The 18,326-nt window shown below is 44.9% G+C and overlaps 1 protein-coding gene across 3 annotated transcripts in view; it reads right to left on the bottom strand.

The window, feature by feature from the left end:
- LOC125443776 (BTG3 associated nuclear protein) overlaps positions 1-18,326 on the bottom strand; it is a 172,179-nt gene that overhangs the window by 77,323 nt on the left and 76,530 nt on the right. For 2 of the 3 annotated variants that reach the window (XM_048516084.1, XM_048516085.1), the window contains exons 8-11: positions 17,377-17,544; positions 7,567-7,697; positions 2,663-2,734; positions 597-641 (exon numbers count right to left, since the gene is read on the bottom strand). In XM_048516084.1, the coding sequence (XP_048372041.1) occupies positions 597-641; positions 2,663-2,734; positions 7,567-7,697; positions 17,377-17,544 (416 nt within the window). The remainder of the gene's footprint in view (positions 1-596; positions 642-2,662; positions 2,735-7,566; positions 7,698-17,376; positions 17,545-18,326) is intronic. The other variant, XM_048516086.1, reaches the window with a different exon arrangement.

Raw genomic sequence — 18,326 nt, 5'->3', positions numbered from 1 at the left:
TTTAAATGTCCCCATGGTATATTCCAACTATGGACTATTGTCCCCCGATCCCAAGTTCCCATGGTAAAACAACCGCATTTCACAGGAAGGGAAGGAACCAGGTTGTGACCCCGGGATGCCTTTTGTGGCATCGAAACGCTGGTGGATGAAAGCCATTTCGAGCATGTGCAGAATTATTTCAAACCAATAACCCCCAACCAGACATCTACTTCAAGAAAGGATTGAAGTCACTGAGATAAACAAGAGCAGATGTGGACGGTCTCTCTTTCTCACGATGATGATTAAGTCAAGTGTCTGTTTTCATCTTAGCATCATGCATCCCTATGTCTGCAACGTCTGTTGACCACATCTGGCCATGCTGACAACCAAAACAGAGAAGAGCAACATCTTTTTTGTTTAGCACAACATAAAAGGAAGACAAAACCCAAGGACATTTAGGATAAATCCCTGCAAGAGAGAAGTCTGCAGCACAGCAGCTTAGCCTTCAAATCTGTCTAGTACGGAAACTTTCCAGCCAAAAACTTTCTTAGTAGTTTGCAGGAAATACCTGCAGGTAGACAGCAAACCACAAGGCTGTTCAAGAAGTGAATTCCTACCTGCCCATCTTGTCCAACGTGAACCTGATGTATCTGCAAGTTACCCTGCAAAATAAGGAAATAAACAAATTATAAACAAGCCGATTGAACAACCTCACTAAAAAGATTCATGCTTGGATCCTTTAAGCTCTCTTCACTATGGAGTCCTTTGAGGAATTCATTTTTTAAGAAGTATGTTGTAATAACTGCACCATAGGCAAAACAAAAAAAGTACCAAAAACTCTTGTTTCAACTGTGGAAAATGCTTCTAGCTACAAGCAGAGATTCTGTACACCGGAACAAAAGAGTCCAAATATTCTTTGCTGTGATTCTAAATATATCAAGAAGACTGCACTCACGTTTTACTACTCCTGGAGAAACCCTCAAGTACCAGCTATGATGACTAAAGCAATCCCCCACGTCCAAGGGCAGCCAACCTCGGAATGTCAGTGCTGGGTGGCAGCAGAGAGTCTTGTCTTCTATGCCATCCCTCCAGGACAATTAGTTGGCCACTGTGTGAGACAGGATGCTAGACTAGGGGGACCCTTGCTTGCCTGATCCCACAGGGCTTTTCTTAGGTTCACTAGTCCCTTCTCATTGGTTTCAAACTCAAGTGTGGATCCGTAACAATTAACAATTTTTTATAATGTGCCGTTCTTGGGATGGTGAAATCAGCACCTAAAAAATTGTCTGTTCATGCACAGAGAATAAACACAGCCTTGCCAACAGTCCCTCCCTCCCTCCCCCCCTCCTTGATCAAAGGAACAGTTTCTCCATGTGGTATTGTGTGAAACGTCCTTTGGACTGTACAGTCCCAATCCTCTTCTCTCTGCAGTGCTGGGGGGCAACTTCCCTCCCCCCTCAGCAATTTATGGGTGAGAAGAAAGAGAGCATGCAGTTTCTCCCACAGGGAACAATGTGGGGTTTGCTAACCAGTAACTGAAATAGTTATGTCCCGACTTCTGGAGAGCAACACTCTTCACTTATTTGGTGTGATGGTAAAAAGGGCAGAGGGACGGGAAACGGGAACTTGCCAGCCTTATTACTAGAACAACATGGTAAGGCTTTAGTGATTTCAACACAGGGCATTCTGAACAGGCGCAACATTTACTAGTTGGATGCTGCCATTTCCGCTAAAAGCCACACCTTCTATTTTTTCTAATCAAAACTCGATCCCATGAACAAACAAAGACTCCAGTGAGACAGTAACAAAGGTATCAGTTACAGCACATTCTGAAGGACACGGCCAGTTTTGGGGAAAGCTTTTGGTGCTGAAGTATAAAGGAAGAAGTGAAGCACAGGAAGAAATCTCTATACAATCTGCTATGAAGCCTGGTTGTAATTTCCCACAGAATTTTCGAATACAAGAAGGAAAACAAGCATTTCTTTACGGGAAAAAAAACCAACCAATTTCCTTTAGGCTCTCAGCAATCATTAAGAGGACACCTCTGTGGTTATTCCCTCATCACAAAACAGACGCGCTCCTTTGTAAATGAGAGCCAATCTGCAATTATAAAGAGGAAGAGTTTGGATTTATATCCCCCCCTTTCTCTCCTGTAAGGAGACTCAAAAGGGCTTACAATCTCCTTGCCCTCCCCCACCACACAACAAACACTCTGTGAGGTGGGTGGGGCTGAGAGAGCTCCGAAGAACTGTGGCTAGCCCAAGGTCACCCAGCTGGTATGCGTTGGAGTGCACAGGCTAATCTGGTTCACCAGATAAGTTTCCACACTCAAGTGGAGGAGTGGGGACTCAAATCCAGTTCTCCAGATTAGAGCGCACCTGCTCTTAACCGCTACACCACGCTGGTTCTCTTAAAGCTGTAACACCAGAAGGGTCTCTCACATTTACCTGGCTGTATTCTCAGAAGTAAAGCAAATGCAAACACCAAGTCAACTGAGCATGCAATCCAAGGCCCGTACACCTTCCGTTTGCTGGAGTGGTGCCTGCACATGTTGGACTTTTCCATGGGTTGAACTCACTCTGGAGGGTCTCAGTGAACGCTTTTTAGCTAGGATGAGAACGAAGGTACTGGCATAACAATGACTCTTCTGCTCAATTTGGCTGGCCAGAGGTTTGGGGCTCACCTCGCTGTCTTGCGTGATCTGCACCTGCTCGCCTTGTGGCACCTGGGCTATGTGGAGATGACCCTGCGGGATCCGTGAGGAAAAAAAAAAAGAAACAGTCAGAACCAGAGGAATAGATTTAGGTGAATTCTGCGAGGAGGGGAGGATAGAGAATATTAGCTTTCTCGACAGCAGGACATTGTCCTACGTATAAAACATATAGAGGATGCTGAATCCTAGGAGATAAATAGTTCCTTAGATGTTTGCATGGCAATAGAACCAGAACTTCTTGATACACAGCCTACAAAATTTCCAGGCTCTGTAAGGACATCTGATCCCTTCTCAAGGAAAGAACAAACCTCCTTCTGACCTATCCTATAATGCACAGGTGTCAAACTCGCGGCCCTCCAGATGTTATGGACTACAGTTCCCATCATCCCCTGCCAGCTGCTGGCAGGGGATGATGGGAACTGTAGTCCATAACATCTGGAGGGCTGCGAGTTTGACTCCTGTGCTATAATGTCTCTGTCAGGCAAGAGTGCCAACATACAACCATCCTGTACAAATTACTACAGTAGAGACGGGTGGGTATTGGTTGATTGGGCAACGTTAGGGCAACTGCCTTCTGACCCTCGCCCCCAATTCGTGCATCAGTAGACTTCCCTCCCCTGCCCAACACTGCCTCAGGTCAATCAGAAAACACAGTCATTCCAGTAAGCAGTCAGTGAGGAGCTGCATCTCCCCGTAGTGCCTTTGGAGGGAATTACATCCCTCCAACAGTAATCTCGTGGTGGTCCCTGGCCCCAAGGATATCCGGTTGACCTCAACCAAAGCCAGAAGTTTTTTTGGCCCTGGCTCCAGCCTAGTAGAACTCTTTGGCAACAGACACCAGGGCCCTGCAGGACTGCACTCAGTTCCACAGGGTTTGCAAGACAGAGATGTTCCACTGGGCTTTTGGATGCGGTTTTCTGTGAATCCAGCCGGCCTCCCTTAACTAGCACACTGCCATCTTGCGCACCCTTTGTATAAAATTGATTAAATCTGGAGGGGAGGGGTATGATTTTTGAGTCTAGAATTTAGGGTATAGTGTACCATCTTAAATGTTATATTTTAAAACATTATATGTGATGTGATAGTTTTAATTCTATCATATTGTAAGTCGCCCTGAGCTTACAACATGGGCAGGATATGAATATAATATAATAAAAATAAATAAAATAAAGACACACCAGGCATTTCTAGAGCTGTGGCACAGAATGTTCAAGAACATTCCACCAACAACGCGACCAGGACAGAGTCAGCTAACAAAAGAACACACACACACAAGCTTTGGGGGCAGGAAAGGCTGTGCGCTGCTGATCTGAACTATCCAACCTAATCCTTTGAGCATGTACAGATTTTAGCGATACATTTTGTATTTTCAGCCCTATGTTGCAAATTTCAGTACCGAATTGTTCAACACTTGTTCAATAAATATCACAAAGCAATGGGAGTCACTGTTGTACAGGAACTTCGCGGCTTTGTAAAAATGAGGCGGGAATGCCTAAAGATCACTTACACACTGAATAACTACAGTCAGTAGAAACATATGGCGTAGTTGGATATATAAGGACATGTGTCCTTGCCTTTCCCTGGGACTCCTGCCCTGATGGAAAAGTTCCCCCTTTTGCCCTCCCCACCGGTACAGAAGGGCAGCCTTCCAATCACTCACTACTGAAGTTGTGCCAATCAATACCAGCAGAATATCTGCCGTGAAGAAGTTTAATAAAAGCCACTGCTGTATCACCGCTGACCTCTACAACTCCTTCAGAAAGAAAATCAAACAAATCACTTGATTTTTAAAAAAAAGAAAGGAAGAAAGAAAGAAAAGTGATTAAGGGAAGTGAAGAAACTTCCTTGTGAATCCTACTGGGCCCTCAGTGAGAGAAATTTACCTGCCGGTAAACTGGATGCTACTTTGGTTTTGAAAACTCTTTTGTGTTCATTTTCATGCGCCTGTGTATGAAACTGAGATTAAAGATATCTATTTAGAATTCTGTCAAAGGCTCTTCCTATACTATAGTGCTCCAACAATTGCACACGAATTTCAAAGAAACGCAGATCCTTCTATTTCAAAGTTTCATTTCCTTTGGAAGGAAATGGTCTATTTATAGGGAGGACCAGCATTCTGAAAGTATCAAGCACGACAATAGGAACTGTATATATAAAATTAGACCACGAATCCAATCCATGTCGAGATTAGAACTGCTTTCCTTTCACAATGTTAAACTCTTACTGGCTTCCAGGGAAAATCTTTAAAACATAAATAACCTGATGAGGCTGTCTGTTGATCAGGCAAGTGCGTCCTAGCAGGTGGAAAAGACAGCTCTGCTCTGGTCATTTTGGGGTTCAGAGTTTGGAGGAGGAGGAGGAGGAGATTGGGTTTATATCCCCCTTTCTCTCCTGTAAGGAGACTCAAGGTGGCTGACAAGCTCCTTTCCTCTCCCCACAACAGTCACCTTGTGAGGTAGGTGGGGCTGAGAGAGTTCTGAGAGTACTGTGACTAGCCCAAGGTCACCCAGCAGGAATGGAGGAGTGCGGAAACACATCTGGCTCACCAGATAAGCCTCTGCCACTCAGGTGGAAAAGCGGGGAATCAAACCCAGTTCTCCAGATTAGAATCCACCTGCTCTTCACCACTACACCATTCAAGCCCCCATCAAGGAGTGCTGGCCATCAAGTTCAGCATGTTTCATTCCATTTGTTACCTCAGGATCAGAACTGGAGCTGATGCACTCTTGGAGTTCTGATCCATCTTTCTTGACTGGATCCAGAAGGTGTTCCTGGGAGATTACTGCTCACCCTCCGGCACATGGCGGCTTTCCTGACACCCATGCTGTTCAACATATACCAGAAACCACTGGGCATGATCATTCGGGGATTTGGGGTATGGGGCCATCAGCATACTGATGACAGCAGGCTCCACATCTGTTTTTTCATTGGTTGAAGGGGGGACTCAGTGGAAGTTCTAAAAAGCAAGCATCTGCATCCGTAGTGGGGTAGATGATGGGTAATAAAGTGAAGTCCAATCCAGACACGGTTGTGTTGGTGAGCAGTTCATCAAGTTAAGGAACTGATCTGCAGCACCTTGCAGGAACTGGTGTTAGACAGGATAACTTATTTGATTTGCACTGTGCTTTTTGAAAATCCAGCAGTTCTCCTGGTTTTATCATTTTGTTGCTGAAAGTTGCTTTGTAAGTTTAGAGCCCATGATATGCACTTTATAATGAAATGCGCCCTCTTTGTCTCTCCCTTTTTTAACATGCTGGGAGCCTGTGACGTCTAGCTTTACAGTCCCCCTCTCTGGGAGGGTTTTTACTGATAGTTTTAATGCTGGACGCCAAGCGGTTTACGTGGAACGCTGTAATTTTATGTTTTAATGATGCTATTTTTATTTATATTATTTGCTGCTGTTATTGTTTTTGCTATATTATTTTGTTGTTCACCGCCCAGAGCCCTCAGGGGATGGGGCGGTATATAAATATGATGATAATTAATTAATTAATTAATTAATTAATTAATTAATTAATTAATTAATGTGAAGCATAAGGCCTCAAGCAAAGCTAGCGTATAAAACCACCACCCCACCCCACCCCCAGGTTACAGAAGGGCATTAACGGTACTTTTAGGAACAAGTGGCAGGGACCCTCTAACACCAAGCAAGGTCACTGGTCCATGTGGCATGTAACGGTCTCCTCTGACTGCAAACTGTTCCCCAAGATTTTAGGCATCCAGGATTCTTTCATGGGAAATGCCAGGAACTGAGCCAGAGATGAAAAGCAGGAAATCTACAGGTGAGCCTCAGCCCTTCCCCAGTTTGGAAAGAACTCCCCTTATACCCATGCAGGAGGCAGAACCTAGCCTCAGTCATCTACATGGTTGATTGCCAAGGAGACACAGTTGGGCTGTCTAAAAAGTAATGGATTTCAATCAGATCTACCAATGCTGAAGAGAACCGCAAGTTTCTGGAAATGTACAAAAATACAGATTGGGGAAGTGTGCATTCCCCTCCACCTAACTACAGGGAACATACTGAAATTGCATGCAACATTTCACTTGATTTAATATTTTGAAACAAAGCTACAGAAGCCAAGGCAAACTTTTCTATGACCCACCAAGGTAATCTTTTTAAGAAACGCACAAGCGTGAGACATGGCAGGAGCGTCACACTTAACTTTTAAACTTCCTGCCTTCTGTGAGTTTTGGGGTCAAAGTGTTAACTTTATTTAAACTTTTTGTAAAGGAATTTAATGTCAATGTTTATAAGCTTTGCTTATGTACATGAATTTAAATAGATACACATGTAAGGAATTCAGCTAACAGATGTTGAAAAATGCTTCAGAACATACTTTGGAAAAAATGAGGATAAATTAATCTCAAATGGATTTCCAGATTGCTAGTGTTTTGAGAGGGAGCGGGGTGCCCTTGCACAATCAATGCCGACTGCACACTTCACGAGGAAGGAACAGCTGGGAGGCTTAAGTGGTTATTTGCATGCAAATTTATAGGTCCATGCAAAAATAACTGTTATTCATGCCAACTGCATATCTGTATTTTGCATGCAGACATCTACCACTGTGGTGTTGTGGGTTTTCCGCGTTGTGTGGCTCCTCCTCTGAAGATGCCAGCCCAGATGCAGGCAAAACATCAGGAGAAAATGCTACTGGAACACAGCCATACAACCTGAAAAACCCACAACACCCTAGTGATTCCAGCCATCCAAGCCTTTGACAATACATCCACCACTATACTTAAAAGACTATATTTTAATTTTTTTTTAAATCATGCCACTGAGGCTATAATTGCAAGGTTGACGCTAATCTGCACGCATGTAATATTAAAGGTGCCACGGAGACAGAAAGCGATTGTAGAGAATGAGTACATACTACTTGGACTTGCCCGTCTTCTCCTATCTGATGGATCTGGACCTGTTGGGCGTTGGCTAGAGCATAGTGCAGAGCCTGTGGCTGGTTTGCTTGGATCTCGTTTGGGGCAGACGCTGTACTCTGAGCGCTCTCTGAAAAACAGACAAGAGAAGCTGAAAATATGCTGAAAATCAAATCGAAAAATTAGAAAAAGATGGCGTGGATCATTCCCCAACATGTGTCATCGAAGTGGAACAGATTCAGGGTCTGTTTCTCTGCCCAAAGCACGAGCGGTTCTATAGTTTCACCTTTTTTTATTACTGAGCTCTCATACATCTTCTCAAATTAATTAGACTTCGGAATACTTCCAAAAGGGAAAAAATTATACGGCACCTTTTCGCCCAGATGTGAGAGCAGAAATTGTTTTATCTGCTCACGCAACCCATTTCAACTAATTTCTGTTTTATTAACCAAGACGTTATTCCAGATTCATTAGCACAGGTTCCAATTCGCAAAGCAAAGTTTTATTCCACCCCCACCCATCCTGTTTCAACTTGATGATTACCTTCAGCCCATCCAGTTGTGACTTCATGTTTCCAACATGCTATTCAAGCGCGCTACCCAACTTATCAGCTGGTCAGTCTGTTGTGTCCAAATCTATAATCCTAAATGTTCCCATTCCCCTCCTCCATCCCAACAGCGACTTGAACGTGCAACAAATTGAACCATCACTTAAATAAACCTCCTTAATCATTAAGCGACTGCCATTTTGGAAGTATGTACTTAGTGCAATAATTAATTAATATAAAATGAAGAAGAAGGGAGAGAGAGGACTATAATAGTATGTCTCTCATATCCAAACCATCAGATATTTTCAGGTGCTCTGCAGTGACTATTCAAGTCCTAACCCCGTGGTGGTGAACTTTTGGCACTCCAGATGTTATGGATTACAATTCCCATCAGCCCCTGCCAACATGGCCAATTGTAGGGGCTGATGGGAATTGTAGTCCATAACATCTGGAGTGCCAAAGGTTCGCCACCACTGTGACCTAACCGATTAAAAATGGGGTCCTAACTTGACTAAGGAATCTGAAACAAGAGAGAACCTGGATCCTCGTGCTTTTAAGCCTGAATGCAACTATATTTCAAGGACTGATCCTTTTTTTCATTTCATGTCAACTTCAGCCTGCTCATTTCCACCCAACCAGAAGTTTCTGACGTCACTTGCATTTCCTGGAAAAAAACAAGTACTGTTGTCTGAAATTATTCTCCTGCTCCAATATCAGCGCTGCCATTCTTGGGTGTTTGATGGTATTTGGACCACATTCCGGTATCCTCCTCCATAAACAATCCCTGTTTCTTAATAGTCCTAATCTCGGCTTTTCTTCACTAAGGAGCCACATCACTTTACCACACACCCCTAAAACAGAATGTGGTGGTCTGAGTCTCCATTTGGACCCTGTCCTCTAAACCAGGAGCTTCTGCCTACAAGAGAGTAAAGGACGGTACATGACAGGTGCTTTTCCTGTACTTGGACATTTTTCTATTACTTGATCCAGTTTGAAAGCTGGTAAATGTGTGGCGAACAAGTATGTTGACACACCACACCTGATAACCACCGTGTGAGCCTGCCAGAGCGAGTGAAAATGGATTACGACAAAACTCGTCAAGATTAGCACAACAACTTGCTCATTGACTGAAGCCAGCCGTGTGTCAAACTGCTGAAAATAAGACACATATTTACGCTAAGCCAGGCACACTGTGTCGCACTTCAGTTTACAATCCAACAACTTCCCTCTCTCCCGCCCTCGTCTCCTCCTATTCCTTTGTATCCTTTTGCACATAATAAGTATAATATTTAATAAAGGAGCTTTTAATTGCCATCTGGGTTTTTTTTTATAGAGAAATTAGATCGTTGGGGTTAATTTCTAGTTTTATTGTATTAATTATACCTCGGATACCACCACAAGCCCATAAGGGTGGCATACAAGTTAAAATAAAATAAATAAATTGAACAGACACCTTTAAAATCTGCAGGGCTCTAGGAAGTACCTTTTACGAAACGTTCCTGTTTGGGCACATGCTAAATGGCATATGGTGACATTAAAATGACATAATAATAATCGAGCCCTTCGGGCAGAGGCTTAATTCCAGCCTATAAATTTAAAAAATATAAAAACAAATAAATAAATATTAGTAGTGAATTCCAGAATTCAGTGGAGCTTCTGATAATCATGGACTACAATTCCCATCAGCCTGTGCCAATTGGCCATGCTGGCAGGGGCTGATGGGAATTGTAGTCCATGAACATCTGAAGAGCCACAGGTTGCAGACCCCTGTAATAGGGAGAGCAGGAAATGTATACAAGAAAGAGATTCTGTCCATGCTTCTGTTCCCCCCCTTAGCATGCATGTGTGTGTATATGTGTATACCTGTGTGTATGTGTGCACGTGTTTGTATACAAAACCGCCACTCCCAAAAGAAAGAAAGCCCCTGCCCCATCAACAAACATTCCACCTACTTGCTCTAGAAGAAAACTTCCTGGCTGTGCTGAGCTTCCAAGAAAAGACACTCCCAACAGAGTTACTTACTGAATCAAAACATGTCCCCTTAATCCAAGGATGGTCACAAGACCTACAGCACAGCACAGCAGCCCCGAAATGTGTTTGCAACGGAACAACACAAACAAATCCACATTTGTTGCCGACCAGCTGCATCTCTACAGATGACAAGGAACTGTTTTTACATCTTCTGGGTTTAAAGCAGGGGGGACTGATGAATGCCCTAATCACAACATGCAAACAAAAGTAGTGTATTCACAACCGCATTTTCTGGCAGAAGCAGCAATGGATCTAAACAGTGATGGCCTCTGGCTGCAAAGTCACGACCTCTGATATGGAGGAGGAAAGGGAAAGAAGGGCCTGAACCCCACATCAAGCCTTGCACACAACTGCCCAAAGTGTCCCCTTTTTTAAAAAGCCCCCCCTCCCCCTGGAGAAAACAGAAGAACTTTTATCCATTTTAAACGCTGCTTGTTGCCGGCAGCTTGAACAAAGGTTTCACAATCACGGATCATCCGAGGGTAAAATTACCGTACCTGGCTTTTCTCTTGCAGCTTTAATACATGGAGGGAATTGTGGCTTGGAAAGAGCTAAAATGTCGTGATTCGAGCAGGCTTCCCAGAAAAGTAGCCAGTGCTGCTGGAACCAAGGCAGGTAAAATGTCTAATTTATGCTGCACCCCTTTCCCGAGGAGGCGGACTGGCCAAGGATCAAGCCACTGTGCAGTGAGTTGCAATGTTAATATTTAGCACAGAGGGAAGGTAACAAAATATTCTTAAAAACCTCTTATGTGACAGATTTCTTTAAAATGCCCTCCTTCCAAAGCAAGGACCCCAACTTGTTAAGCCAGTGTATCAAGAGACTTTGCTCACAGTAATCACATTTAAGAACTTGGAACAAAATTCCCAATAAAGACAGCAATGCAACTCTGTGGGCTATTTTGAAGGGGGGGGGGCTCCCTTGGAAAGTCAGGACAGAAAACCTGTCAGACAGGCAAAAGTAATTCATGGCTGTTCTTAAAGTGGGCGTTTGAGCTTCAAACTGTGACAATACGAACGTCCTTCAACCCAAAGACAAAAACTGCCGGCTGTTGCCTCATCACTTTTTCCATTTTTAAATTTCTGCATTGCGTCGTAGAATAATCTCAGCTAATCCTGGAAAGGTTGGGGGGGGGGGGGCTTGCAACCGTCCCATAAAAAAAGGCAAGTCAAAAGTGGATTTTCCTTCCCCACCTGAACTTAATCAAAAGAAGGCAAGCTCTGATGGTCTGTTCAAAGAAGAAGAGTTGGATTTATATCCCCCCTTTCTCTCCTGTAAGGAGACCCAAAGGGGGTTACAAGCTCCTTTCCATTCTCACCCCCCCACACACACACACAACAAACACCCTGTGAGGTAGGTGGAGCTGAGAGAGTTCCAAAGAACTGTGACTAGCCCAAGGTCAACCAGCAGGAATGTAGGAGTGCTGAAACACATCTGGTTCACCAGATAAGCCTCTGCCTCTCAGGTGGAGGAGTGGGAAATCAAACCCAGTTCTCCAGATCAGAATCCACTTACTCTTAACCACTGCACCACTTTAGGTATTCTTGTGAATCCAAGATGTACCCAGCATCTCCATAAGATTTACCCGTCTGTCTTTGGCTTTTTCAAATGCAGCTTCCAACAGTGGCAGGTGTGAGTGAGCCAATTGCTCCTGAGTGATCCACTCATAGATGCAGGAGGATCATTTGCTCTCAGGGGCTGCGAGGAAGTCTAGAACCCAGCCCCATTCAGAAACACAAGGGGAAGAGCTCGTCTGGGAGGCAGATAAAGAACTCTTTCATGCGTTTCCTCAATTTTTACTCGGGGGAAAAAAAGTGGCTAAGAAATACTGGGGCAGAGAGAGAGAGAAACACACACAACTTCTTCTAAAAAAAACAAACGGGGCCACATTTTCCAGAACAGATATCTGGCTGAACAATTCTAGCAACTTCATCTGCCACACTTGTCAGGAGAACAAATCAAAACACACACGCTGGAGCCCAGTACTGGGAAGGACAGCCCAGACTGCAGCAACTGATACCTTGTGCATAAAACAAAACATTTTTAAAGCCCATGCGCCAAAGGAAATGTGGGAAAGAACCACTCTCCCTGCCCAGCACTCTGCTCCAGTTACTTTGAAAAAAACCAATAAAGATCTGGTGTCAGCTGTCAACTTGGCCAATTAAATACAGAACTACCTTAATTAACATCTTGGGACAGCAGCAGAGGAAGAAGTAAAAGGGCACCAAGGGAATGTGTGTGATCTTCTACAAACCTCACAGGATCTGAGGGGGGTTGGGGGGTTGGCACTCCACTACCCTTTCATTGGCCCCTTCCGCACAGGCAGAATAATCCACTTTCAATCCACTTTCAATCCACTTTGCAGTTGGATTTGACTGTGAAGAATAGCAAAATCCACTTGCAAACAATTGTGAAAGAGGATTGAAAGTGCATTATTCTGCATGTGCGGAAGGGGCCATTGTCTTTTCCTCAGTGAAGAGTTACTGATCAGTCAGGGCCAGATGAAGTTTAACTGGCCTCCTTTCTGCCCAAGCAACGAGGGGGGGGGGGGCACAACTGTCCTACCACGCACTCACCCCAAGCGACTCTCCCTCGATTGTCAGATGTGCTTCATGCCGTTCATGGCTGCAGAGGTTCTTTGCTGTTCTGCTTTTAATCTTGAATAATTTTTGTGTGTTGTTGTGTAATTTGTGCCGATGGAAAGGTGGAGAAAAAGCATTTTATCTACTCAATAAATAGGTTGATACAGAAACACGGTAGTTTTGGAGTTAGAAGAACTTCTTGCTAGATCTCCTGCCCACCTCTGACCTGGATGGCCCACATTAGCTTGATCTCATTAGAGGGCTGGCTGTGGTTAGTCCTTGGATGGGAGACCAGCAAGGAAGTCTGGGGCTACTACGTGGTGGCAGGCAACGTCAGACCCCTTCTGTTCATCTCTTGCCTTGTAAGCCGACAGGGTCACGTGCAACTTGATGGCACTTTCCACTACAACTTAGAAGAACTTCTTGAATGGGCATCCTGCCCAACCAGCGCAGTTTGGCTTCAACCATGACCAAGAAAAGGCCAACCTGAAGACATGGCAGCCTCATGAGAGCCAGTGTGGTGTAGTGGTTGAGAGCAGGTGTACTCTAATTTTGTTGTGGGAGGGGGGCAGGAAGGGCAAGGAGATTGTCAGCCCCTTTGAGTCTCCTTACCGGAGAGAAAGGGGAGACATAAATCCAAACTCCTCCTCCTCCTCAAATCACCCTGGGGCAGAGATCTGTGCCACCCCATCTGCCCAGAGAAGAGCAGCTGGCCATAGTTCCTTTCCTTTCTGCCAGTCCACAGGACTGTGGGAAAAGTTCCTATGAGGGAAGAAACACAGACCCCAAGAGGAAAAACTACAGATGATTAAACTATAGCCAGGCCTCCTCTGTGGCTGGGGCCCAATCCAACCATCCTTCCACATCAAGAGAAACACAGAGCTGGATTGTAACTATTTTTATTTATTGCCCGTATCGTGTGTTTGATTCAAATTGCTCTGCAGATGGGACCGCGACCAGCTCTTTTCTTGCCCCTGCTGGCTCATTTCAGGGTCGAGTGAGATTTCCAAAACATTCCTCATTTAAGCAACTGCCTTATATGTTTGGAATATGGTGCCACGGGAGGTGGTGATGGCCACTAACCTGGAAAGCTTTAAAAGGGGCTTGCACAGATTTATGGAGGAGAAGTCGATCTACGGCTACCAATCTTGATCCTCCTTGATCTGAGGTTGCAAATGCCTTAGCAGACCAGGTGCTCGGGAGCAGAAGCAGAAGGCCATTGCTTTCACATCCTGCATGTGAGCTCCCAAGGGCATCTGGTGGGCCACTGCGAGAAACAGAGTGATAGACTGGATGGACTCTGGTCTGATCCAGTAGGCTCTTTCTTACGTTCTTATGTCTTCCATACCACCCAGTTCAAGCCACCCTCCTGCATGAGAAAGAACGGAGGTACTGGGAGGAAGATCAGAACTCATATCCTAAACACAGAGGGGGTGTTGTCAGCAGCTACATTGCCAGTTGCCAGAGGGAAGGCAGCACGGTCTAGCCCAGGAGTCTGCAATCTGCAGATCTCCAGATGTTCATGGACTACAAAACGCATCAGGCCATGCTGGCAGGGGCTGATGGGAATTGTAGTCCATGGATATCTGCAGACCCCTGGTCTAGCCTGACCTCATCAGGTCTCAGAAGCTAGGTAGGGTTGGTACTTGGATGGGAGACCACCAAGGAAGGCAATGGTCAACCACCTCTCTTCTCACTTGCCCTGAAACCCCTTGCTGAAGTAGCCATAAGTTGGGTGTGACTTGGCAGCCCACACATACTTATGTACACTACCAACTGCGGAAGGAAAGTGGACTTTTGTCTGAAGAAGGCAATAACATGCTACGCAAGAGGCTGGCCCACTTTGTGCAATATTGTCTGTTTGAGTTGGAGGAGTTTCTCGGGGCTCCCCGGCTTCTGCAGACTTGGGATCCTCTCCCTGGCAATTACGGGGACCGGACCTCGGACTCGATGTCTGCAAAGCACATGCTCCATCCACAGAGCTACGGCTCATGAACATCCTCCCCGCAGACAGTCTTGAGAATCTGTGCCCTTCTCATAGATACTCAGTTGTGCACCTTAACACTTCATCCTAAACACTGTGCAAAAAGCTTCTGTTTTCAGGCCAGGCAGATCTGGTAAACGGAGGCATTATAAACACTGGCTGGAAGCCACGCAGTTAATCTGTAATCCACCCTGAACTACAAGGAAAAACAGGATATAAATGTTTACACAAATAGATAAATAAAAAAATAGAGGTGGGTTGGATATATCCAGTGGGATTTTTCTTTGCTTTCTTTCTCTTTCTCTGTATTTTCTAATCCACCTTGAGTCTCAGTGAGAAAAAGTAACAATATCATCCTCATCCCCAAACTTTGAAAGCTCTCTGAGTTTCAAACTGGGGCACAGGACATGAGCCCAAAGCCTCCTCGGGCATGCCAAACGGTCCTTTCTGTCCTAACCCTGTTTCTTCCACGCCAAGCTGCTCGGCACGTGAATAAGACCCTGTCAAACCCAAACCAGCTACCTCGGTAGATCTCTCTTTGGGGGTATTCCTACCAAACAGGCAAGCTCCTGCATTAGTATGGGCCTACAGCCAAGGATTTGGTTGCTTTGCTAAACCAGGGCTCAACAAATCCCAGGTGCAAGGTTGCCACGGAGCCAAGAAATTTCACTACGGTGCTGAATATTTTCTGCAGCCATTTCATTGTAGGATGTCTCAGAAATTCTCAGTGGAAGTACAAAGGGTTGGATCTAACTGATTTTCATTTGGTGAAAATGGAAGGAGTCTGTGCTTTGGGATCAAAGAATTTGCAAGGATACAAGCCATGTGGTACAGAAGCTACAAAGAGTGGGAATTAGCCAAGACTGAGAAATCAGTTGGCTGGATCAAGCCCAAAGCTTCTTCCACACCATTTCACATCAGAACGTTTCTTGTATGACATTCTTAATCTGTTGCTTTCTATACAGCCTCTAATATTCAATTTCATGGGAATTTTTAATGCAATAACGGTATTATGAGAAATTGGGGAGAAGTTGAGTTAGAAGTTAGCTCTTTGCTGTGGTGCTAATGACCAGGGTTACCCCTACGTTTATTTATGCACTACAATATTTTTGTTACAGCTTTAAAAAGAATATGACACACCGTCAGGTGTCAGGTTTAGGTTTTGTGGTAGAAGAAATTACAAAATTTGGTTCTTAAAATATGAAACCCTAAAGCATGAAAAAAAATGAGCCTGGCTTCCTCAATGTCTGACTGTCTCCTAGGGCCAAAAAAAACAAGACCTTGCTTCAAATGGTATCAACAAGCCTCACATTTCCCAGCGTACACGGCTTGGAGCTTCTGTTCTCTGGGCCCCCAGGGCTGCCAATCTCATACCCTACACGGCTCCCTTGCCTATCTTTAGGATACTCACTGGCCTAGCTGATGGTTATCACTATATTGACTAGCTGTTGTTTTGGTGAGAACTGTCAAGCTGAATGTATAAAATTTCCCCCGAGCAGCAGATTTCACCATTCCTTGCCTACAATGCAGTGGTTAGTGTGTGAACATGCAACCCAAACCTTCATGTGGGCAAATAAACTTATTTCCTCTCCTTTGGGCTGTCTTCCAACCCCCTGGTCGCTTTTAATATCTGACACACAAACATCCCACAACCCCACTTTTAAAGCCTGAGCCTGAGCCAGAGAGATCCCCAGAGGACATTCCTAGGGTCAATATTTTGCCTTTCGAAAAATGTGCGCTTAAACCAGTGTGGAGCTCCTCACTAGGATTTGTGAGAACGCATCCATCACCAAAGGGTTGAGGGGGAGACTTTTGTCAGAATGAAATTAAGCATGTCCTTATAAATGGAGTAGATACACTGCAGGGCTGACTTCTTTATGATTTACTCCATTCCTGTTATGAGCTAAAGCCACAGGAAAAACCTAAGCAAATGACTTCAACCCAGAGTCTTAGCACCATAGCAGATCTCTGGTGTTAGAAGTTTCCATGGGCCAGACCCCACTACTCCAAAGGAAGGAGAACAGGAAACTGACATGGTTCCCATTCAAGGGTACTGTGAGAATAGCACAGATTTGACACCAGAACTACTCAGGGAATAATCCAGAGTCAAAATAGTGAAGCAAGACACGAACTTCTAATGGTCAGGTATTTTCACCCATTCAGTTCTCAGCCTTAAAAAAAAAAAAAGAAGAACTCCTTGACAAAGGAAAGCATACACAGTCTGGATCAAAACATGCTCACCACCATTGCACTAGTGGCCCACATTTATCAGATACTGCAAAATATTCTTCCAAAGCTTAGAAAGTGTTTTCTTTTTGCATATTAGCATCAGCTGTTCAAAAGCTCTCAAACTGCACACCGAGGTAATCTAACTTGTGCTTGTTGAAAACACATCATTATGTTTGCTCCTTTTTCTACTGCTCTGCTTTTAAGAGGCAAGTTTTCCAATTAAGTCTGTGTTTCTCAGACACAAGAAAACATGGAGACCCTGTGGGGCAAAATGGCCTGCAGAGACAAGGACCGGAGGAGAGCAGGACATGGAGGTGAACGGAGTCACATCATCCCCTGCTTATATAGCCCATCTCTGGCTCAGGAAAACACGCCTTGGCTTCTCTCTGCCGCCCAGAAGTGTTGAGTCTTTGGAGCAAGGGAAGATGACCTTTACCTGAGCCGCTATATGATGAGGAGGACGGTGTGCGCCTTGAGAAGCTTTTCACGGCCAGGCTCTGGCCCCGCTGCTTTCTCCGCCAAGCCGTTCGGCATTTGGAGTCTATGCTCTGCTTGATCCGGTACCAGTCGGATTCTGTGATGCCAAATTTATAAAAAAGGTGACCTACAAGGCAAAGGGAATATAGACAAGGGAAGCACACTGTTTAAAACCCACGGTGACAATCCATCTGGGAAGCTCACATTGCTGCCCTGAAGCTTTATAAAAAATATCAACACCGAGAACAGATCCATCAGCAAAGCCTCAGGCCTGGAAGGGAATTCATCTAGACCAGTGATGGCGAACCTTTTCGAGACTGAGTGCCCAAATTGCAACCCAAAATCCACTTATTTATCACAAAGTGCCAACACTTCAATTTAACCTGAATACTGAGGTTTTAGCTTAGAAAAAATGGTTGGCTCCGAGGCGTGTGTTACTCGGGAGTAAGCTTGGTGGAAGTCGGTGGCTTTGCTTTGAAGCAACCGTGCAACTCTTCCAATGGGTGAATCATGACCCTAGGAGGGTTTACTCAGAAGCAAGCCCCATTGCCAGCAACTGAGCTTACTACCTGGCAAAGAATCATGCTTTAGTTCTTCGCATGAAAATCAGTGGGGTTTAAAGCGCTTAACAGGGTTACCTACACTGCTTCCCCAAAACTAGGTCTTAAGTTTGATGCTAATAATTGAGCCCAGCAGCCCAGGCCAGCCTAGATGGGGGGGGGGGGGCTCTGTTTGCACGTGCCCACAGAGAGGGCTCTGAGTGCCACCTCTGGCACCCGTGCCATAGGTTCGCCACCACTGATCTAGACCACTGGTGGTCATTGATGGTTTAACTGTCAGATCTTCCCTCTGATGAGGCCCCTTCCGCACATGCAGAATAATGCACTTTCCATTCACTTTCACAACTAA

Source organism: Sphaerodactylus townsendi, linkage group LG14, assembly GCF_021028975.2.
Source record: "Sphaerodactylus townsendi isolate TG3544 linkage group LG14, MPM_Stown_v2.3, whole genome shotgun sequence".
NCBI lineage: Eukaryota > Metazoa > Chordata > Lepidosauria > Squamata > Sphaerodactylidae > Sphaerodactylus > Sphaerodactylus townsendi.
Note: the sequence above shows the minus strand (reverse complement) of the source record. Positions and strands in the feature narration are given on the sequence as shown.